The 18284-nt window shown below is 38.0% G+C and overlaps 1 protein-coding gene across 3 annotated transcripts in view; it reads right to left on the minus strand.

The window, feature by feature from the left end:
- Nucleotides 1–18284, minus strand: part of SCAPER (S-phase cyclin A associated protein in the ER) — a 522888-nt gene that overhangs the window by 424009 nt on the left and 80595 nt on the right. For all 3 annotated transcript variants that reach the window (XM_060617955.3, XM_060617952.3, XM_060617953.3), the window contains 2 exons: nucleotides 14662–14762; nucleotides 266–382 (listed from right to left, as the gene is read on the minus strand). In XM_060617955.3, the coding sequence (XP_060473938.1) occupies nucleotides 266–382; nucleotides 14662–14762 (218 nt within the window). The remainder of the gene's footprint in view (nucleotides 1–265; nucleotides 383–14661; nucleotides 14763–18284) is intronic.

Below are 18284 nucleotides of genomic sequence, written 5' to 3' on the forward strand. Positions count from 1 at the left end.
GTTATGAATCATTTAGCATGAAATATGTTCATGAGTTTTAATTTTTGGATCCTAATTATATTTGAATATATTACATTTTATAAAATCTTCTAAAAGTTAAACTTTACTGGATTTTTTAAACTTTGATTCAAACAATTTCAAACATATACACAAACATATACATGGATTTTTTTAAGTGAAATACCAGTTGTATAACACTGTATTATTCACAGAAAATAATTTACTATAATGTAAGCCTTAGTAGGCTTTTTTGAGTTTGTCTCACCCAAAATTTAAACTTCTTCGAGCATTTGATGTTACACTTATTCTATCTGTTGATGGACTTGGAATCACATGACGTCCTGGAGACATCTTCTTTACTTCCCATGCCAAAGAAGTTGGTCTGTCAATTCAAGACATACAACAGATTAAATTAACAGAGAAAAAAGAAAAATTTTTCATCTTTTTTCTGGTTGTTGCTGGGTGAAAACATAATCAGGTCACAATTTTTCCCTAGAGTACTGTTTACCGGCAAGTTACCATATTACCAGGAAGGAACACAGATGACGCATGGTCCAGGATTTTCCACCCACTGCAGCACAGTAACATCTAAAATGGGCTTTGGGGTTACAAAGATATGAGATACACTACTTAGGTTTTAAAAGTCTCCATATACCCAGCTAAAAACACATTAAAAAGACAATGGTATTAATTGAGCCTACTACACAACTAAACTGGTGTATGATGCCCTGGAAAACTAAGTGTGTAGAACAGAGATCAAGACAGAAAAACAGATGAGAGGGTTAAATGAAGAATACACAGGAAAATATGAAGTCTCCTTTTTCTACACGGGAGTGGGAACATAAACATTTCCCTGCTCTTTGCTGGGAAAGCTAACTTCTTCTTCACTGTTCCCCAAACCTTGACAGGATGCACAATTTTTACTAAAATGTTTTCCTAAGGCAGCATTTTCACTATCCCTAATGCCCTCAATGGGAACCTCCATAACTCCCAGAATCTCCTTCTCTCTTACTCTGCATTCAATCTAGTGGTTGCGATTTTCTTGTCACATTAAAAACTGACATTTGTTGGGCGCCTGGGTGGCTCAGTCGGTTAAACGTCCGACTTCGGCTCAGGTCATGATCTCGCGGTCCGTGAGTTCAAGCCCCGCGTCGGGCTCTGGGTTGATGGCTCAGAGCCTGGAGCCTGCTTCCGATTCTGTGTCTCCCTCTCCCTCTGCCCCTCCCCCATTCATGCTCTGTCTCTCTCTGTCTCAAAAATAATAAAATAAACATTAAAAAAATTTTTTTTTTTAAAAACTGACATTTGTTGTTAGAAAACAAGAAAATTCATATAAAAGATTATCCAAATAAAGTCTAAAGCTTTTGACAATTTATTGTCAAATCACCTTTCAGAAAGGTTCTAACAAATTATAACTCAGCCAGATAAAAAGTGTCCATTTCCCTTGAACCTCCTCAACAGTATCTTATTTTAGAAATGTCAATGGCTTGGGAGAGACAGCACTGCTTGCAAAGTCTGAAATAATTATTACTTGGCACTTTACAGGAAAAGTTTGCTGACTTCTGTGCTAGAGTTTCAGTATGTGACAAGTTCATTTTCTTATACAAATTTTAGTAACAGTGTTTATTTTTTAAAAATTCATTAGCAAAATATTTGTTTTTTGTATTTGTTTTGTTTATTTATTTTTATTATCACTACTAGTGAAGCTGAAATTTCTTACCACCCATTTAAATGTCTTCTTTTAGGATTTGCATGTTGGTAGCTTTTGTCATTTTTTTCCAGTGGAATCTGCATCATTTTCTCCTTAATTTGAAATCATTTACTACTACTATTATTATTACTATTATGGCTACCAATCCTTTGGCACAGATGAAAGAATTATTTAAATTCGAATTTTATTTTTGGTTTTCTTTTATGTGGAAAGGCATATTTTATTTCTATTAAATCAAGCCTATTAGGGGCGCCTGGGTGGCTCAGTCGGTTAAGCGGCCGACTTTGGCTCAGGTCATGATCTCACGGTCGTGAGTTCGAGCCCCGCGTCAGGCTCTGTGCTGACAGCTCAGAGCCTGGAGCCTGCTTCAGATTCTGTGTCTCCCTCTCTCTCTGACCCTCCCCCATTCATGCTCTGTCTCTCTGTCTCAAAAATAAATAAGCATTAAAAAAAAAAAATCAAGCCTATTAATACTTTCCTTTGTGGTTTCTGCTTTAGTCTTATAGAATTCTTACAATCCTGAACTCCTGATGATGGCAGCATAGGAGGATGCTGGGCTCACAGCGTCCTGCTGATCGCTTAGATTTCTAAGCGCCTGCCTAAATAACCCAGAAAACCACCAGAAGATTACCAGAACGGACTCTCCAGAGCCAAGCATAGACAAGAGACCCATGGAAGAGGGTAGGAAGGGCGGAGAGGCAGTGCGCGCTAAGCGGACTGGGGAGGGAGCCGGGGCGGTGGAGGGGCAGACCGCCCAGTAAGGCAGAGCGCCCCTGAGTCTGCCTTGCAAAAGCAGAGGGGCCGGACTGCCTGAGTTCTAACAGCCACCGGGACTTAACATCTGGAGGGTTAAAAGTCATCAGCTCTGCTCTCAGAGAGCAGGGAGGGCGAGAGGACAACAGGAGGGAGAGTTGCTGAGCCCGGGAAGACAGAGCTCAGCTCGGTCACTGGGGAACAAAGGTGCCGGCCAGGGCCATCTCCCTCACCCATCCCCCAGCCAAAATCCCAAAGGGAACCAGTTCCCGTCACCAAACTTGCTTGCAGCGCGAAAACACCTAATGTTGTGCTTTTGTGGATTCATCCCTCCAAAGGGTCTGCCTGCCTCCCTCCCGGTGCTTCAGGGCCCCTGCCGCAGGGGACCACCAACAGCAAAGCGTGAGCTAAGCCTGCCCCTCCCACCCCTGTGCACCTTGCGGATTCACCCTGGCTAATACGCCAGATCCCACTGAAGCAGCACCACAAGCCTGGCAGTGTCCAAGTAGCCCAGACAGGAGCCACACCACTCCACAGTGAGTCCTGTCCCTGGGAGAGGGGAAGATAAGGTACCTACCAATCTGACTGTGGCCCCAGCGGTGGGCTGGGGACAGACACCGGGTCTGACTATAGCCCCGCCCACCAACACAAGTTACCCCAGGCAGCACAGGGAAAGTGCCCTGCAGTTCCGCCACTCCAGGGACTATCCAAAATGATGACACAGAAGAATTCTCCTCAAGAGAAACTCCAGGAAGTAGCGACAGCTAACGAATTGATCAAAAATGATTTAAGCAATATAACAGAACATGAATTTAAAATAATAGTCATAAAATTAATCACTGGGCTTGAAAAAAGTATAGAGGACAGCAGAGAATCTATTGCTACAGACATCAAGGCTAAGAAACAGTCAGGAGGAGCTAAAAATGCTATAAATGAGCTGCAAAATAAAATGGAGGCAACCACTGCTCAGATTGAAGAGGCAGAGGAGAGAAGAGGTGAATTAGAACATAAAATTATGGAAAAAGAGGAAGCTGAAAAAAGAGAGATAAAAAAAATCCAGGAGTATGAGGGGGAGAATTAGAGAACTAAGTGATGCAATGAAACGCAACAATATCTGTATAATAGGGATTCCAGAGGACGAAGAGAGAGAGAGAAAGGGACTGAAGGTGTACTTGGACAAATCATAGTTGAGAACTTCCCTGATCTGGGGAAGGAAACAGGCATTGAAATCCAAGAGGCACAGAGAACTCCCTTCAGACAAAACTTGAATCAATCTTCTGCATGACATATCATAATGAAACTGGCAAAATACAAGGATAGAGAGAAAGTTCTGAAAGCATCTAGGGATAAACACGCTCTAACATATAAAGGGAGACCGATAAGACTCGTGACGGATCTGTCTACTGAAACTTGGCAGGCCAGAAAGGAATGGCAGGAAATCTTCAATGTGATGAACAGAAAAAAAAATATGCAGCCAAGAATCCTTTATCCAGCAAGTCTGTTATTTAGAATAGAAGGAGAGATAAAGGTCTTCCCAAACAAACAAAACCTGAAGGAATTCATCACCACTAAACCAGCCCTACAAGAGATCCTAAGGGGGATTCTGTGAGTGAAATGTCACAAGGACCACAAAGTACCAGAGACATCACTACAAGCGTGAAACCTACAGACATCACAATGACTCTAAACCCGTATCTTTCTATAATAACACTGAATGTAAATGGGCTAAATGCGCCAACCAAAAGACATAGGGTATCAGAATGGATAAAAAAACAAGACCCATCTATTTCCTGTCTACAAGAGACTCATTTTAGACCTGAGGACACCTTCAGATTGAAAGTGAGGGGATGGAGAACTATCTATCATGCTACTGGAAGCCAAAAGAAAGCTGGAGTAGCCATACTTATATAAGACAAACTAGACTGTAAATTAAAGGCTATAACAAGAGATGAAGAAGGGCATTATATAATAATTACAGGGTCTATCCATCAGGAAGAGCTAACAATTATAAATGTCTATGCGCCGAATACAGGAGCCACCAAATATATAAAACAATTAATCACAAACATGAGCAACCTTATTGATAAGAATGTGGTCATTGCAGGGGACTTTAATACCCCACTTACAGGAATGGAGAGATCATGTAGACACAGGATCAATAAAGAAACAAGGGCCCTGAATGATACATTGGACCAAATGGACTTGACAGATATATTTAGAACTCTGCATCCCAAAGCAACAGAAAATACTTTCTTCTCCAGTGTACACGTAAGATTCTCCAAGATAGATCACATACTGGGTCACAAAACAGCCCTTCATAAGTATGAAAGAATTGAGATCATACCATGCATACTTTCAGACCACATGCTATGAAGCTTGAAATCAACCACAGGAAAAAGTCTGGAAAACCTCCAAAAGCATGGAGGTTAAATAACAGCCTATGAAAGAACGAATGGGTCAACCAGGCAATTAGAGAAGAAATTAAAAAATATATGGAAACAAATGAAAATGAAAATACAACAATCCAAACGCTTTGGGATGCAGCAAAGGCAGTCCTGAGAGGAAAATACATTGCAATCCAGGCCTATCTCAAGAAACAAGAAAAATCCCAAATACAAAATCTAACAGCACACCTAAAGGAAATAGAGGCAGAACAGCAAAGACACCCCAAACCCAGCAGAAGAAGAGAAATAATAAAGATCGGAGGAGAAATAAACAATATAGAATCTAAAAAAAACTAGAGCAGATCAATGAAACCAAGAGTTGGTTTTTTGAAAAAATAAACAAAATTGATACACCTCTAGCCAGGCTTCTCAAAAAGAAAAGGGAGAGGAACCAAACAGATACAATCATGAATGAAAATGGAATTATTACAACCAATCCCTCAGAAATACAAGCAATTATCAGGGAATACTGTGAAAAATTATATGCCAACAAACTGGAGAACCTGGAAGAAATGGACAAATTCCTAAGCACCCACAAATTTCCAAAACTGGAACAGGAAGAAATAGAAAGCTTGAACAGATGCATAACCAATGAAAAAATTGAATCAGTTATCAAAAATCTCTCAACGAATAAGAGTCCAGGACCAGATGGCTTCCCAGGGGAATTCTACCAGACATTTAAAGCAGAGTTAATACCTATCCTTCTCAAGCTATTCCAAAAAATAGAAAGGGAAGGAAAACTTCCAGACTCATTCTATGAAGCCAGAATTACTTTGATTCCTAAACCAGACAGAGACCCAACAAAAAAAGAGAACTACAGGCCGATATCCCTGATGAATATGGATGCAAAAATTCTCAGTAAGACACTAGCAAATCAAATTCAACAGCATATAAAAAGAATTATTCACCATGATCAAGTGGGATTCATTCCTGGGCTTTAGGGCTGGTTCAACATTCACGAATCAATCAATGTGATATATCACATTAATAAAAGAAAAGATAACCGTATGATCCTAACAATTGATGCAGAAAAAGCATTTGACAAAATTCAGCATCCGTTCTTAATAAAAACCCTCAAGGAAGTCGGGATAGAAGGAACATACTTAAACATCATAAAAGCCATTTATGAAAAGCCCACAGTTAATATCATCCTCAATGGGGAAAATCTGAGAGCTTTCCCCCTGAGATCAGGAACACGACAGGGATGTCCACTCTCACTGCTGTTGTTTAACATAGTGTTGGAAGTGCTAGCATCAGTAATCAGACAACAAAAGGAAATCAAAGGCATCAAAATTGGCAATGATGAAGTCAAACTTTCACTTTCTGAAGATGACATGATATTATACATGGAAAACCCGACAGACTCCACCAAAAGTCTGCTAGAACTGATACATGAATTCAGCAAAGTCGCAGGATACAAAATCAATGTACAGAAATCAGTTGCATTCTTATACACTAATAATGAAGCAACAGAAAGACAAATCAAGAAACTGGTCCCATTCACAATTGCACCAAGAAGCATAAAATACGTAGGAATAAACCTAACCACAGATGTAAAAGATCTGTATGCTGAAAACTATAGAAAGCTTATGAAGGTAATTGAAGAAGATACAAAGAAATGGAAAAACATTCCATGCTCATAGATTGGAAGAATAAATATTGTTAAAATGTCAATACTACCCAAAGCTATCTCCACATTCAATGCAATCCCAATCAAAATTGCACCAGCATTCTTCTCGAAGCTAGAACAAGCAATCCTAAAATTTGTATGGAACCACAAAAGACCCCGAATAGCCAAAGTAGTACTGAAGAAGAAGACCAAAGTGGGAGGCATCACAATCCCAGACTTTAGCCTCTACTGCAAACCTGTAATCATCAAGACAGCATGGTATTGGCACAAAAACAGACACATAGACCAATGGAATAGAATAGAAACCCCAGAACTAGACCCACAAAAGTATGGCCAACTAATCTTTGACAAAGCAGGAAAGAATACCCAATGGAAAAAAGACAGTCTCTTTAACAAATGGTGCTGGGAGAACTGGACAGCAACATGCAGAAGGATGAAACCAGACCGTTTTCTTACACCATTCACAAAAATAAACTCAAAATGGATAAAGGACCTGAATGTGAGACAGAAAACCATCAAAACCCTAGAGGAGAAAACAGGAAGAAACCTCTCTGACCTCAGCTGCAGCAATTTCTTACTTGACACATCTCCAAAGACAAAGGAATTAAAAGCAAAAATGAACTACTGGGACCCCTAGGAGATAAAAAGCTTCTGCACTGCAAAGGAAACAATCAACAACACTAAAAGTCAGCCAATGGAATGGGAAAAGATATTTGCCAATGACATATCAGACAAAGGGCTAGTATCCAAAATCTATAAAGAGCTCACCAAACTCCACACCCGAAAAATAATCCAGTGAAGAAATGGGCAGAAAACATGAATAGACACTTCTCTAAAGAAGAGATCCAGATAGCCAACAGGCATGTGAAAAGATGCTCAACGCCGCTCCTCATCAGGGGAATACAAATGAAAACCATACTCAGATACCACCTCACGCCAGTCAGAGTGGCCAAAATGAACAAATCAGGAGACTACAGATGCTGGCGAGGATGTGGAGAAACGGGAACCCTCTTGCACTGTTGGTGGGAATGCAAACTGGTGCAGCCGCTCTGGAAAACAGTGTGGAGCTTCCTCAAAAAATTAAAAATAGATCTACCCTATGACCCAGCAATAGCACTGCTAGGAATTTACCCAAGGGATACAGGAGTGCTGATGCATAGGGGCACTTGTACCCCAATGTTTATAGCAGCACTTTCAATAATAGCCAAATTATGGAAAGAGCCTAAATGTTCATCAACTGAAGAATGGTTTATATATGCAATAGAATACTATGTGGCAATGAGAAAGAATGAAATATGGCCTTTTGTAGCAACATGGATGGAACTGGAGAGTGTTATGCTAAGTGAAATAAGTCATACAGAGAAAGACAGATACCATATGTTTTCACTCTTATGTGCATCCTGAGAAACTTAACAGAAGACCTTGGGGGAGCGTAAGGGAAAAAAAAGAAAGAGGTTAGAGAGGGAGGGAGGCAAAACATAAGAGACTCTTAAAAACTGAGAACAAACTGAGGGTTGATGGGGGTGGGAGGCAGGGGAGGGCAGGTGATGGGTACTGAGGAGGGCACCTGTTGGGATGAGCACTGGGTGTTGTATGGAAACCAACTTGACAATAAATTTCATATTTAATAAAAAAAAAGAATTCTTACCCAAAATAAAAATATATAAATATTGCAGTTTTTACATTTAAATCTCAAGTCTAAGTGAAATGAATTTCGATGCTTGATTTGAGGAACAGAAGATGGGTAATGCCATCTACAGGGAATTTAAGGTTGTTTTCTATATCTAAAAGCTGCCTCAAGAAGCAAAGAGTATATATGCTGATAAGCGGTTAAGATAAAAAGAGATGTCCCAGTGATACTCTACGTGGAAAACACAAAAGACTCCACCAAAAAACTGTTAGAACTGTTACATGAATTCAGCAAAGTCGCAGGATATAAAATCAATGTTGCATTACTATACACCGATAACCAACAGAAAGAGAAATCAAGGAATCGATCCCCTTCACAATTGCATCAAAAATCATAAAATACCAAGGAATAAACCTAACCAAAAAGGTAAAAGATCTATGTGCTGAAAACTATAAAGAGCTTATGAAATAAATTGAAGAAGATATGAAATGGAAAAATATACCATGCTCATGGACTGGGAGAAAAATATTCTTCAAATGTTGACACTATAAGCAATCTATACATTCAATGCAACCCCTATTAAAATAATACCAATATTCTTCACAGAGCCAGAACAAACAATTCTAAAATGTGTACAGAACCAGTAAAGACCCCGAAGAGCCAAAGTAATATTGAAAAAGAAATCCAAAGCTGGAGGCATCACAATTCCAGACTTCAAGCTGTATTTCAAAGCTGGAATCATCAAGACAGTATGGTACTAGCACAGAAACAGACACATAGATCAATGGAACAGAATAGAGAACCCAGAAATGTACCCACAAACGTATGGCCAACTAATCTTCAACAAAGCAGGAAAGAATATCCAATGGAAAAAAGACAGTCTCTTCAGCAAATGGGTGTTGGAAAAACTGGACAGTGGCATGCAGAAGAATGAACCTGGACCACTTTCTTACACCATACACAAAAATAAACTCGAAATGGATGAAAGACCTAAATATAAGACAGGAAACCATCAAAATCCCAGAGAAGAACACAGGCAACAACCTCTTCGACCTCGGCCACAGCAACTTCTTACTAGAATGTCTACAGAGGCAATGGAAACAAAAGCAAACATGAACTATTGGGACCTCATCAAGATAAAAAGCTTCTGCACAGTGAAGGAAACAATCAACAAAACTAAAAGGCAACTGACGGAATGAGAGAAAATATTTGTAAATGACATATCAGATAAAGGGTTAGTATCCAAAACCTATAAAGAACTTATCAAATTCAATACCCCCAAAACAAATAATCCAGTGAAGAAATGGGTAAGAGACATAGACACTTTTCCAAAGAAGAAATCAGATGGCTAACAGACACATGAAAACATGCTCAACATCACTCATCATCAGGAAAATCAAAACCACAAAGATATACCACCTCACACCTGTCAGAATAGCTAAAATTAACAACTCAGGAAACAACAGATGTTGATGAGGAGGCAGAGAAAGGGAAGCACTTTTGCACTGCTAGTGGGAATGCAAACTGGTGGCACCACTGTGGAAAACAGTATAGAGGTTCCTTAAAAATTAAAAATAGAGCTACTCTATGACCCCACAATTGCACTACAAGGTATTTATCCAAAGGATACAAAAATGCTGCTTTGAAGGGACACATGCACCCCAATGTTTACTGTAGCACTATCAACAATAACCAATTTATGGAAACAGCCCACATGTCCACTGTTTTATGAATGGATAAAGAAGATGTGGCATGCATATATATATATGTGTGTGTGTGTATGTATATACATATATATATGTATATGTGTGTGTGTGTGTGTATATATATATATATATATATATATATATAAAATGTACACACACACACACACACAGTTAAATCTTGGATTTTGCAAGTAACTTTTTCTATTGAGTGTTCAACAAGATGAGCAAAAATTTCTAATAAATTTTCACTTGATAAGCAGTTTTGTAATACAAGTATTATGGGATGCCATATATCACATAATCAGAACTGGTTCTCTCCCTCTCCTGCTGTAGGATCGTGGGTTACTATCGCCCATGCTCGAATGCTCAGTCTCAGGCTGCGGTTTGGTTTGGCAGAAATCAGTGATTTTTCAGAACACTAGAAGGTGCCCAGAATTGGTACTAGTGTATTTTTTGTTACTTCAAGGACCTATGGACAGTCCTTTGTTTTTCCATATAAGAGTAAGCTTAGGAATGCTTTGCTTCATTCTAGGTCAGGCTGCCTGCATATATAGACCCTTTCCTCTGCTGCCTTATTGCCAGTTACATTAAATACCATATATGACAAGAGTTTATTCATACTGTACTGTCGTTAACATCCATGCAAGGGCGCACAATGGCTCCCATGCAGAAAAAGGTTGAAAAGAAAGGCAGTAAGAAGGAGGAAATGATTATGATAGAAGTTAAGAAAGAAATCATCAAGAAGCACAAACAAGGTATGCGACTGGCCAAAAGTACAAGATTTTGTAAGTCTGTGTCTGCATCTTGTCTGCAGAGGAGGAAGAAAAGAAGGCAGAAGAATTCCTCACTTCAAATGAGATTAAGGAGATGTGTAAAATGTGGGAAACAATGCAAAGTTTTGTAGAAAAGCACTACCCAAATAAGGCTGTTAGCAGTGCAAGCAATGAATCTGTTTAACAACAATGCAATGTCACATTTGCATGAAACCCTCAAAAGGAGGCAAAAGCAAGCATCATTGGATAGATTCCTTGTTAAAGTTGCATGAAAAGTAAAAGATTCCACTGAGCCAACAGATAGCATTGATTCCATTAGTGATAGTGAAAGTCGTCCTACACAATAACCTTCCTCTTTCTTGTCTTCCTCACACCAGCTATGAAGGTTTTCAAAGGTAAATGCAGGTTAATTTATTTTTCTTTATATTTTATTATTTTGCATTATATTATAGTATTGCAATCATTTTTATATGAATATTTTTGGGCTGTGAAATGAAACATCTGTGGAGTTTTCATTATTTCTTAAGGGGAAATTTGCTTTGATATACAAGTGCTTTGGATTACAAGCATGTTTCCATAATGAATTATCCTCACAAACCAAGGTTTTACTGTACAATGGAATATTAGTGATCAAAAAGAATGAAATCTTGCCATTTGCAACAATGTGGATGGAACTAGGGTGTATTATGCTAGGCAAAATAAGATGAACATAGAGGAAGGGAAGGAAAAATAAGATAAAAACAGAGAGGCAAATGATAAGAAACTCTTAAATACACAGAACAAACAGGGTTGATGGGAGAGTGGGGGAGAGGGGAAAATGGGTGATGGGCACTTGCTGGGATAAGCACTGGGTGTTATATGTAAGTGATGAATCACAGGAATCTACCCCCAAAACCAAGAGCACACTGTACACTGTTATTTTAGCCAATTTAACAATAAATTATATTAAAAATAAATAAATTTTAAAAAGAAATTTTAAAAAAAGGAAAGAAGAAAATAAAGATTTATTGCAAGGATATAAAATGTACAAGGTCAAGGACATCCAAGATGGGAAAAAAACTAGAATCAAGACTCATGAGGATAAGACCAAGAAGAGAGAGGCTTTAAAGCAACACTCTGACGCTCTCAAAGTCCACATGATTTCTTGTTTCCTGATTCTCTGGGTATATCTTTTCCATTTTCTTGGAACCTACTTTCTTCTGCTTATCTTCACAAAAACAATAGAGCCACCAATCCCAAATCAGCATGATGATCCCTTAACTTGGTTCAACCCAGTGAGGGAATGCACATCCCTTGCCCCCACAAATCTACTTACCTATTATCCAGGGTTAAGTGTGAAGTTGTTTGGTACAAACACAGACAACTAGGCTTGACCCACCCAGGGAGTGTGGGTAAATCAAGTACCAAAAACACCATATCAAAAATTTTCATTATGAGATACGAAGTCAGTCAGTCAGAGAAAGACAAATACCATATGATTTCACTCATATGTGGAATTTAAGAAACAAAACAAAGGGGAAAAACAAAAAACAGACTCTTAACTGCAGAGAACAAACAATGGTCACCAGAGGTAAGGGCAGGGATGGGTGAAACAGGTAAAGGGGATTAAGATGAGTACTGAATAATGTACAGAATTGTTGAATTGCTATATTGTACACCTGAAACTAACATAACACTGTATGTTAACTACACACGAATTAAAAACAATTTTTTTTTATTATGAGGAACAAAAATGTTAAAAAAATCAACACATCGTGGTTTCCCTGAATTTGGTTTCCTGGGGATCAAGCCTTCCTGGACTTGTCTCTTGGGATACCTTTAGTCTCCTCATTCCTTCATGGGGCTGATACCTCAGGATAGGACAAAAAACATGTTCTGTACTGAATGATTCCACTTATAGAAACTGAACCACAGTTAAATCCAAGGGAAAGAGGAGCCTAGGCCTGTTTTTTCTGGGTAAAAAGGTACCATCGTAGCTTCAAGTGACTTGGTCCAGTTCACAATGGCTCAGTTTTCACTTATAAGCTTAACTGAGTAATAAATTGTTCTTCTGCCTTTGCACATAACCAAAATAATACTAAGCCTAGTTGATCATCTATCTCTGGAGTTATCTCTCAACTCTCCCTGTTGCTACTATTCCAGTCTGAATAGCCATAATCTGTAATCTATACTGCTGTACTTCAACCTCCCCACACTGCAGCCAGAAAGAATTTTAAAATCACAAATCTGACATGTCACTTCCTTAACTTAAAAAAAGTCTAAAGTTTGTATCATGTCTACAGAGCCCTACATAATCTGGTCCCAACCTACCTCTCTAGGTTCCTTTCATGCTATCTTCCCCTTGTTCTCTCCATTGCAGTCCTGCTAAACTGTAAATTCCCTGACTATACTGTGCTCTCTTCTACTTCCAGGATATCACATATACCCATCACCTCTACCCAGGATTACCCTTTTGTTCTCTGGTTGTCAAGCTAACACCTACTTGATACTTCTGTCTCACTTAAATATGCCCTCCTTGGGGAAGCTTTCCTGATTCAGCAAAATGGATGATGGTGCTTTTTCTTATATTTCCCAAGTACCCTGTATTTCTTTTTGATGAATTTTGTGCACTGATAAGTATTTCACATCAATCTTTTCTGTGAATGCACTATGTATCTCTTAAGGGCAGGGACTGTGTCTGTTTCCTTCACAACAATAGTTCCAGAGCATGGCACTTAGGACTCAAATGTTGTGTGGTTATTTCAAATTAAAGTTTCTCGAAACAGATTAACATAGGGGAAAAAAAAGAGGGGGGGTGCAAACCATAAAACAGGCTCTTAACTCTATAGTTAAGAGGGTTGCTGGAGGGAAACATAGGCAGGGGAGTGGGTTAAATTGGTGATGGATATTAAGGAAGGCACTTGTGATGAGTACTAGGTATTACATGTAAGTGATGAATCACTAAATTCTAATTCTGAAACTATTATACTATATGTTAACTAAATGGAATTTAGGTAAAATTTTGAAGCAAACAAAAAAATGAAGGTTTCTAAAGTAACTTTGATCTCTCATTACTCCCCTAATCGAAAATCATCAATTTTCCTCACTGAGTACTACATTAAGAAGAAACATGGAGAGACTGGGTGGTTCAGTCAGTTAAGTGTCAGACTTCAGCTCAGGTCATGATCTCATAGTTCGCGGGTTCGAGCCTTGCATTGGGCTCTGTGCTGACAGCACAGAGTTGCTTGGAATTCTCTCCCTCCTTCTCTCTTTGCCCCTACCCTGCTTGCGCGCGCTCTCTCAAGATAAACTTAAATAAATATATAAGAAGAAATACTATAATTTTCCCTACATTACTTTCACTTCACACATGCTCTGCATTTTAATAGCTGTCTTAATTTTCTCTCTTCATCTAAAAGGCCAACCACCTGGGGCGTCTTGGTGGCTCAGTTGGTTACGTGTCCCACTCTTGATCTGGGCTCAGGTCATGATCTCACAATCTGAGCCCCTCAGCAGGCTCCACGCTATCAGCACTGATTGGGATTCTCTCTCTTTTCCTCTCTCTGCCCCTCCCCCACTCACGCTCTGTCTCTCTCTCTCTCTCAAAATAAATAAACTTTAAAAAATAAAATAAGAGGCCAACCACTTGTTAAGATCCATCACATCTTTTAAACACTTCTGCATCCTGCATGAAATCCTTCCTCATCTATCCCCTACAAGAGAAATGACCCTGTCCTGTTCTGAACACCTGTAATAGCTTTTTTGTAATAATAAGCTCTATTTTATTCCACCCTTACACTACAAATTCATGAGAGTAGTCAATGTATCATATTCACCAATTAAATCTCTGTACTGGATAAAAGTGCTTTGCACTAGTAGGTACCCAATAAATATCTGTTACTGAGCTGAATAAGAAATACAGATCCCAACTTTTAGATTTTTACAAGTTTTAAGTTAAGCTTAAGTCAAGTTAACTGTCAACTTCAATGACTGCTTTTGAAATTGCTGGTTGCTATACAGACCAAAGTTCATTACCTGCTTTGAGCATCTGTCTTCTCTAGCTTTTCCTGAAGTTGAATCCAGTCAATCAATGCTTTGAAATCTCTCACATAGTTATCCAGCATCATTAGCACCTCCTAGTTAAAACAAACAACATCATTAAACTCCATTCTGATACTGAAAAGTTTTAAGAAAAAACTTTAGACTGAAGTACTTAGGAATTAATAGTTTTTACATTATACTCCTCATTGAGAAAGTAGCAAAACCTACTGATTTCGTTTTTTTTTATTTTGTTTTATTTTCATTCTCACTGTATGATAAGAAATTAGTAAAGCTGAGAGTCCAAAGACCAAGAGATGGTATTGATATTCTTTCTCAAGAACCGCCCCCCGTGACCATTCTTCTAATCTTTTTTATTAACTTTAATAAACAGTAAAGTGTATAAATGTATATACAGATCATTTCAAAGCAAAGGCCCATGCATCCATCCACCCAGAACAATGCTAGTCTCTAGAAATTACCTGGTGTCTCCTCCCAATCATTACTCTGTCCTTGCTCTGAGGCAACCACTGCTTTGACTTGTAATAGTTCAATTTTTACCTGATTTTGAAATTCATATAAATGAAATTCATAGAGTATTAACATTTTGTGACTCCTTTTTTTACTTTGTTTACTAGGCTCATCCATGTTGCAGGATGAACCTGTAATTTATTTATTGCCATTGTCCAAGGTCACTTACTGAACAGTATTATACTGCATGCATATTTATTTATCCAATCTACAGCTGAAGAACACTGGGGTGATTTCCAAATTATATGCTGTTATTCATGTATGTCCTCTGCACATATGTATGCATTTCTGTTGAGAACAAGCCCAAGAGAGGAAATACTGAGTCACAAGATGAGCATATGCTATACTCCAGTATATAACACCAAACTGTTTTCCAAAGTGGTTGCCACTCTCACCAGCAGTATATGAGTCCTCCTTACTCCACACCCTCAACTACACTTGGTATTGTCTGTTTGGGGTTTACTTTAACCTGAGCCACTCTCGGTGGTGGTTATGTAATGGTTTCATTTTGGTTTCAAGATGGTTTTCTATGATTATTAATGATTTTCAGCCTTTTTTCATGCTTATTAGCCATCCTCATTTTGTGAAGTGCCTATTCAAGACTCTTTGATGGGAAGGAATTCCTTACATCTTTTGGATATGGGCCTTTTTTGGTTATACATGTTGTACACATATACTTGACTTTTTACTCTCCTAATGGAATAGAATGTTTTGATGAACATAAATCCCTAATTTTAAGGTAGTCTAACTTCTGACTCTAAGACTGATACTATCTGCATCAATTTTAAGCAATTATTTTCCTACCACAGGTCAGGAAGATATTCTCCAATATTGTCTTTTAGAGCATGGGGTCTCTCCTCTGTTACAATGGTCTGTTTATCTATTTTTGTACCAATATCAACCTAACTTACACTGCTGTAGCTCTAAAATAAAATGCAAAACCCAGTAGAGTAAATCCTCCAACTATATCTTTGACTAGGCTAATGCCAGCCCCTTGTTATTTCGATACAAATTTTAAAATCAGGTTATCAATTTCCCAGGAGAAAAAATTAAAAATACAATTTTAATTGTAATTGCATATATTCTATAAAACAACTAGATGAAAACTGACATTTTTATAATATTGTATCTTCTGGTCTATGAAGAAATATATGTATCTTATTTATACCTATATATACTTGTACCTTATTCAGTGTCTCTCAAAATGTATGATAGTTTCCTGTGTAGAGGTCTTGCACATTTTTTTTAGCTTTAGCCCTAAGAATAAAGGGTTGCTATTTAACTTTTTTTTCATTTTCTGTTACCATTGATTTTTGTATCCAGCAACTTTAACTTACTCAATACATCTAATAATTTCTCTTTAGATTCTTCTGGATTTTCTAAATACATAATTATGAATATGTCATCTGTGAATAATGACATATTTATTTCTTCCTCTCCAAGTGTTATATATTTTATATGTTATTCTTGTCTTCCTGTGTTGGCCAGGATCTTAAGGACAATGTTGAATGGAAATAAAGATAGCAGACTTTGTCTCATTCCCAATTTCAGAAGGAAAGTTTTCAACATTTCACCATTAAGTATGACGTTTACATAGGTTTTTGGAAGATTCTATTAGTAAAGATGTTCATTCTCAGTTTGCTGAATTTCATCAAGTATTTTTCCTAGGTCTACTGGGACAATCATATGATTTTCACCTTTATTCATCTAATTTGATAAATATTAATTTCATTCTCAAATGATAAAACCAACATTGCGGTACTGGAAAGAACCTAACTTGACTGTGATGTATTGTCCAGTATTTGAATAACCAGATTAATATATCAATATTTGGTTTAGGATTTGTGCATCTGTATTCCTAAGTGGTCTCTATTTTTCTTTCTCCTGAAACCTTTGGTTATCAAGGTTATGCTGGCAGAGTTCTTTTTCTATGTTCTAGAAGAGTCTGTATAATACTGGCAATATTTTGCTCATTTTTTTTTTGGTTGAGATAAGATTAACACACCATAAAATTTACCATTTATAATTATACAATTCAGTCACTTTTAGTACATGCAGAGTTGTGCATCTATCCAATTCCAAAACATTGTCATCACCCCAAAAAGAAACCCAGTACGCATCAGCGGTCACTCCCCATTCTCTCCTCTTTCCAGCCCTTGGAAGCCACTAATCTACTTTTGGTCTCTATGGATTGGCCAGTTCTGGACATTTCAAATAAACAGTATCATATAGATTATGGCCTTTTGTGGTGAAATTCTTTCATTTAATGTTTTTTTTTCTGAATATTTTTTTTTAATATTTATTTTTGAGAGAGACAGAGACAGAATGCGAATTGGTTAGGGACAGAGAGAGAGGGAGACACAGAATCCGAAGCAGGCTCCAGGCTCTAAGCTGTCAGCACAGAGCTTGACGTGGGGCTCGAACTCATGAACTGTGAGATCATGACCTGAACCGAAGTCGGACACTCAACCGACTGAGCCACCCAGGCGCCACTAATGTTTTCAAGATTCATCCATCTGGTACCACGTATCTGTACTTCATTCTTTTTCGTGACTAAATAATTGCATAAACAAACACATTTTGCTTATTCATTTATCGGTTGATGGATACTTGGCTTGTTTCCACATTTTGCCTATTAGAAATAATGCTGCTATGAACGTTCACATCCAAGTTTTTCTAGGAAAATGTTTCTATTTCTCTTGGATGTATACCTAGTAGTGGATTTACTAAGTCATATGGTAACTCTAAATTTAACATGAACTACCAAAATGTTTTCCACAACAGCTGCACCATTTTACATTCCCAGCAGCAATATACAGGCACACCTCATTTGACTATGCTTCATTTTATTGCAGTTCACAGATATCATGTTTTTTTACAAATTGAAGGTTTGTAGCAACCCTGTGCTAAGTCTGTCTACACCATTTTTCCAACAGTGATTGCTCACTTCCTGTCTCATGTTACATTTTGGTAATTCTTGTAATATTTCAAACTTTTTCATTACTATTATATTTGTTATGGTTACAATTCATTGAAACCTCAGATGACTGCTAGCAATTTTTAGCATAAAGCATTATTTAAGGCACATA

The sequence above is a fragment of the Panthera onca genome, chromosome B3, assembly GCF_046562875.1.
Source record: "Panthera onca isolate mPanOnc1 chromosome B3, mPanOnc1 haplotype 2, whole genome shotgun sequence".
NCBI classification, from domain to species: domain Eukaryota; kingdom Metazoa; phylum Chordata; class Mammalia; order Carnivora; family Felidae; genus Panthera; species Panthera onca.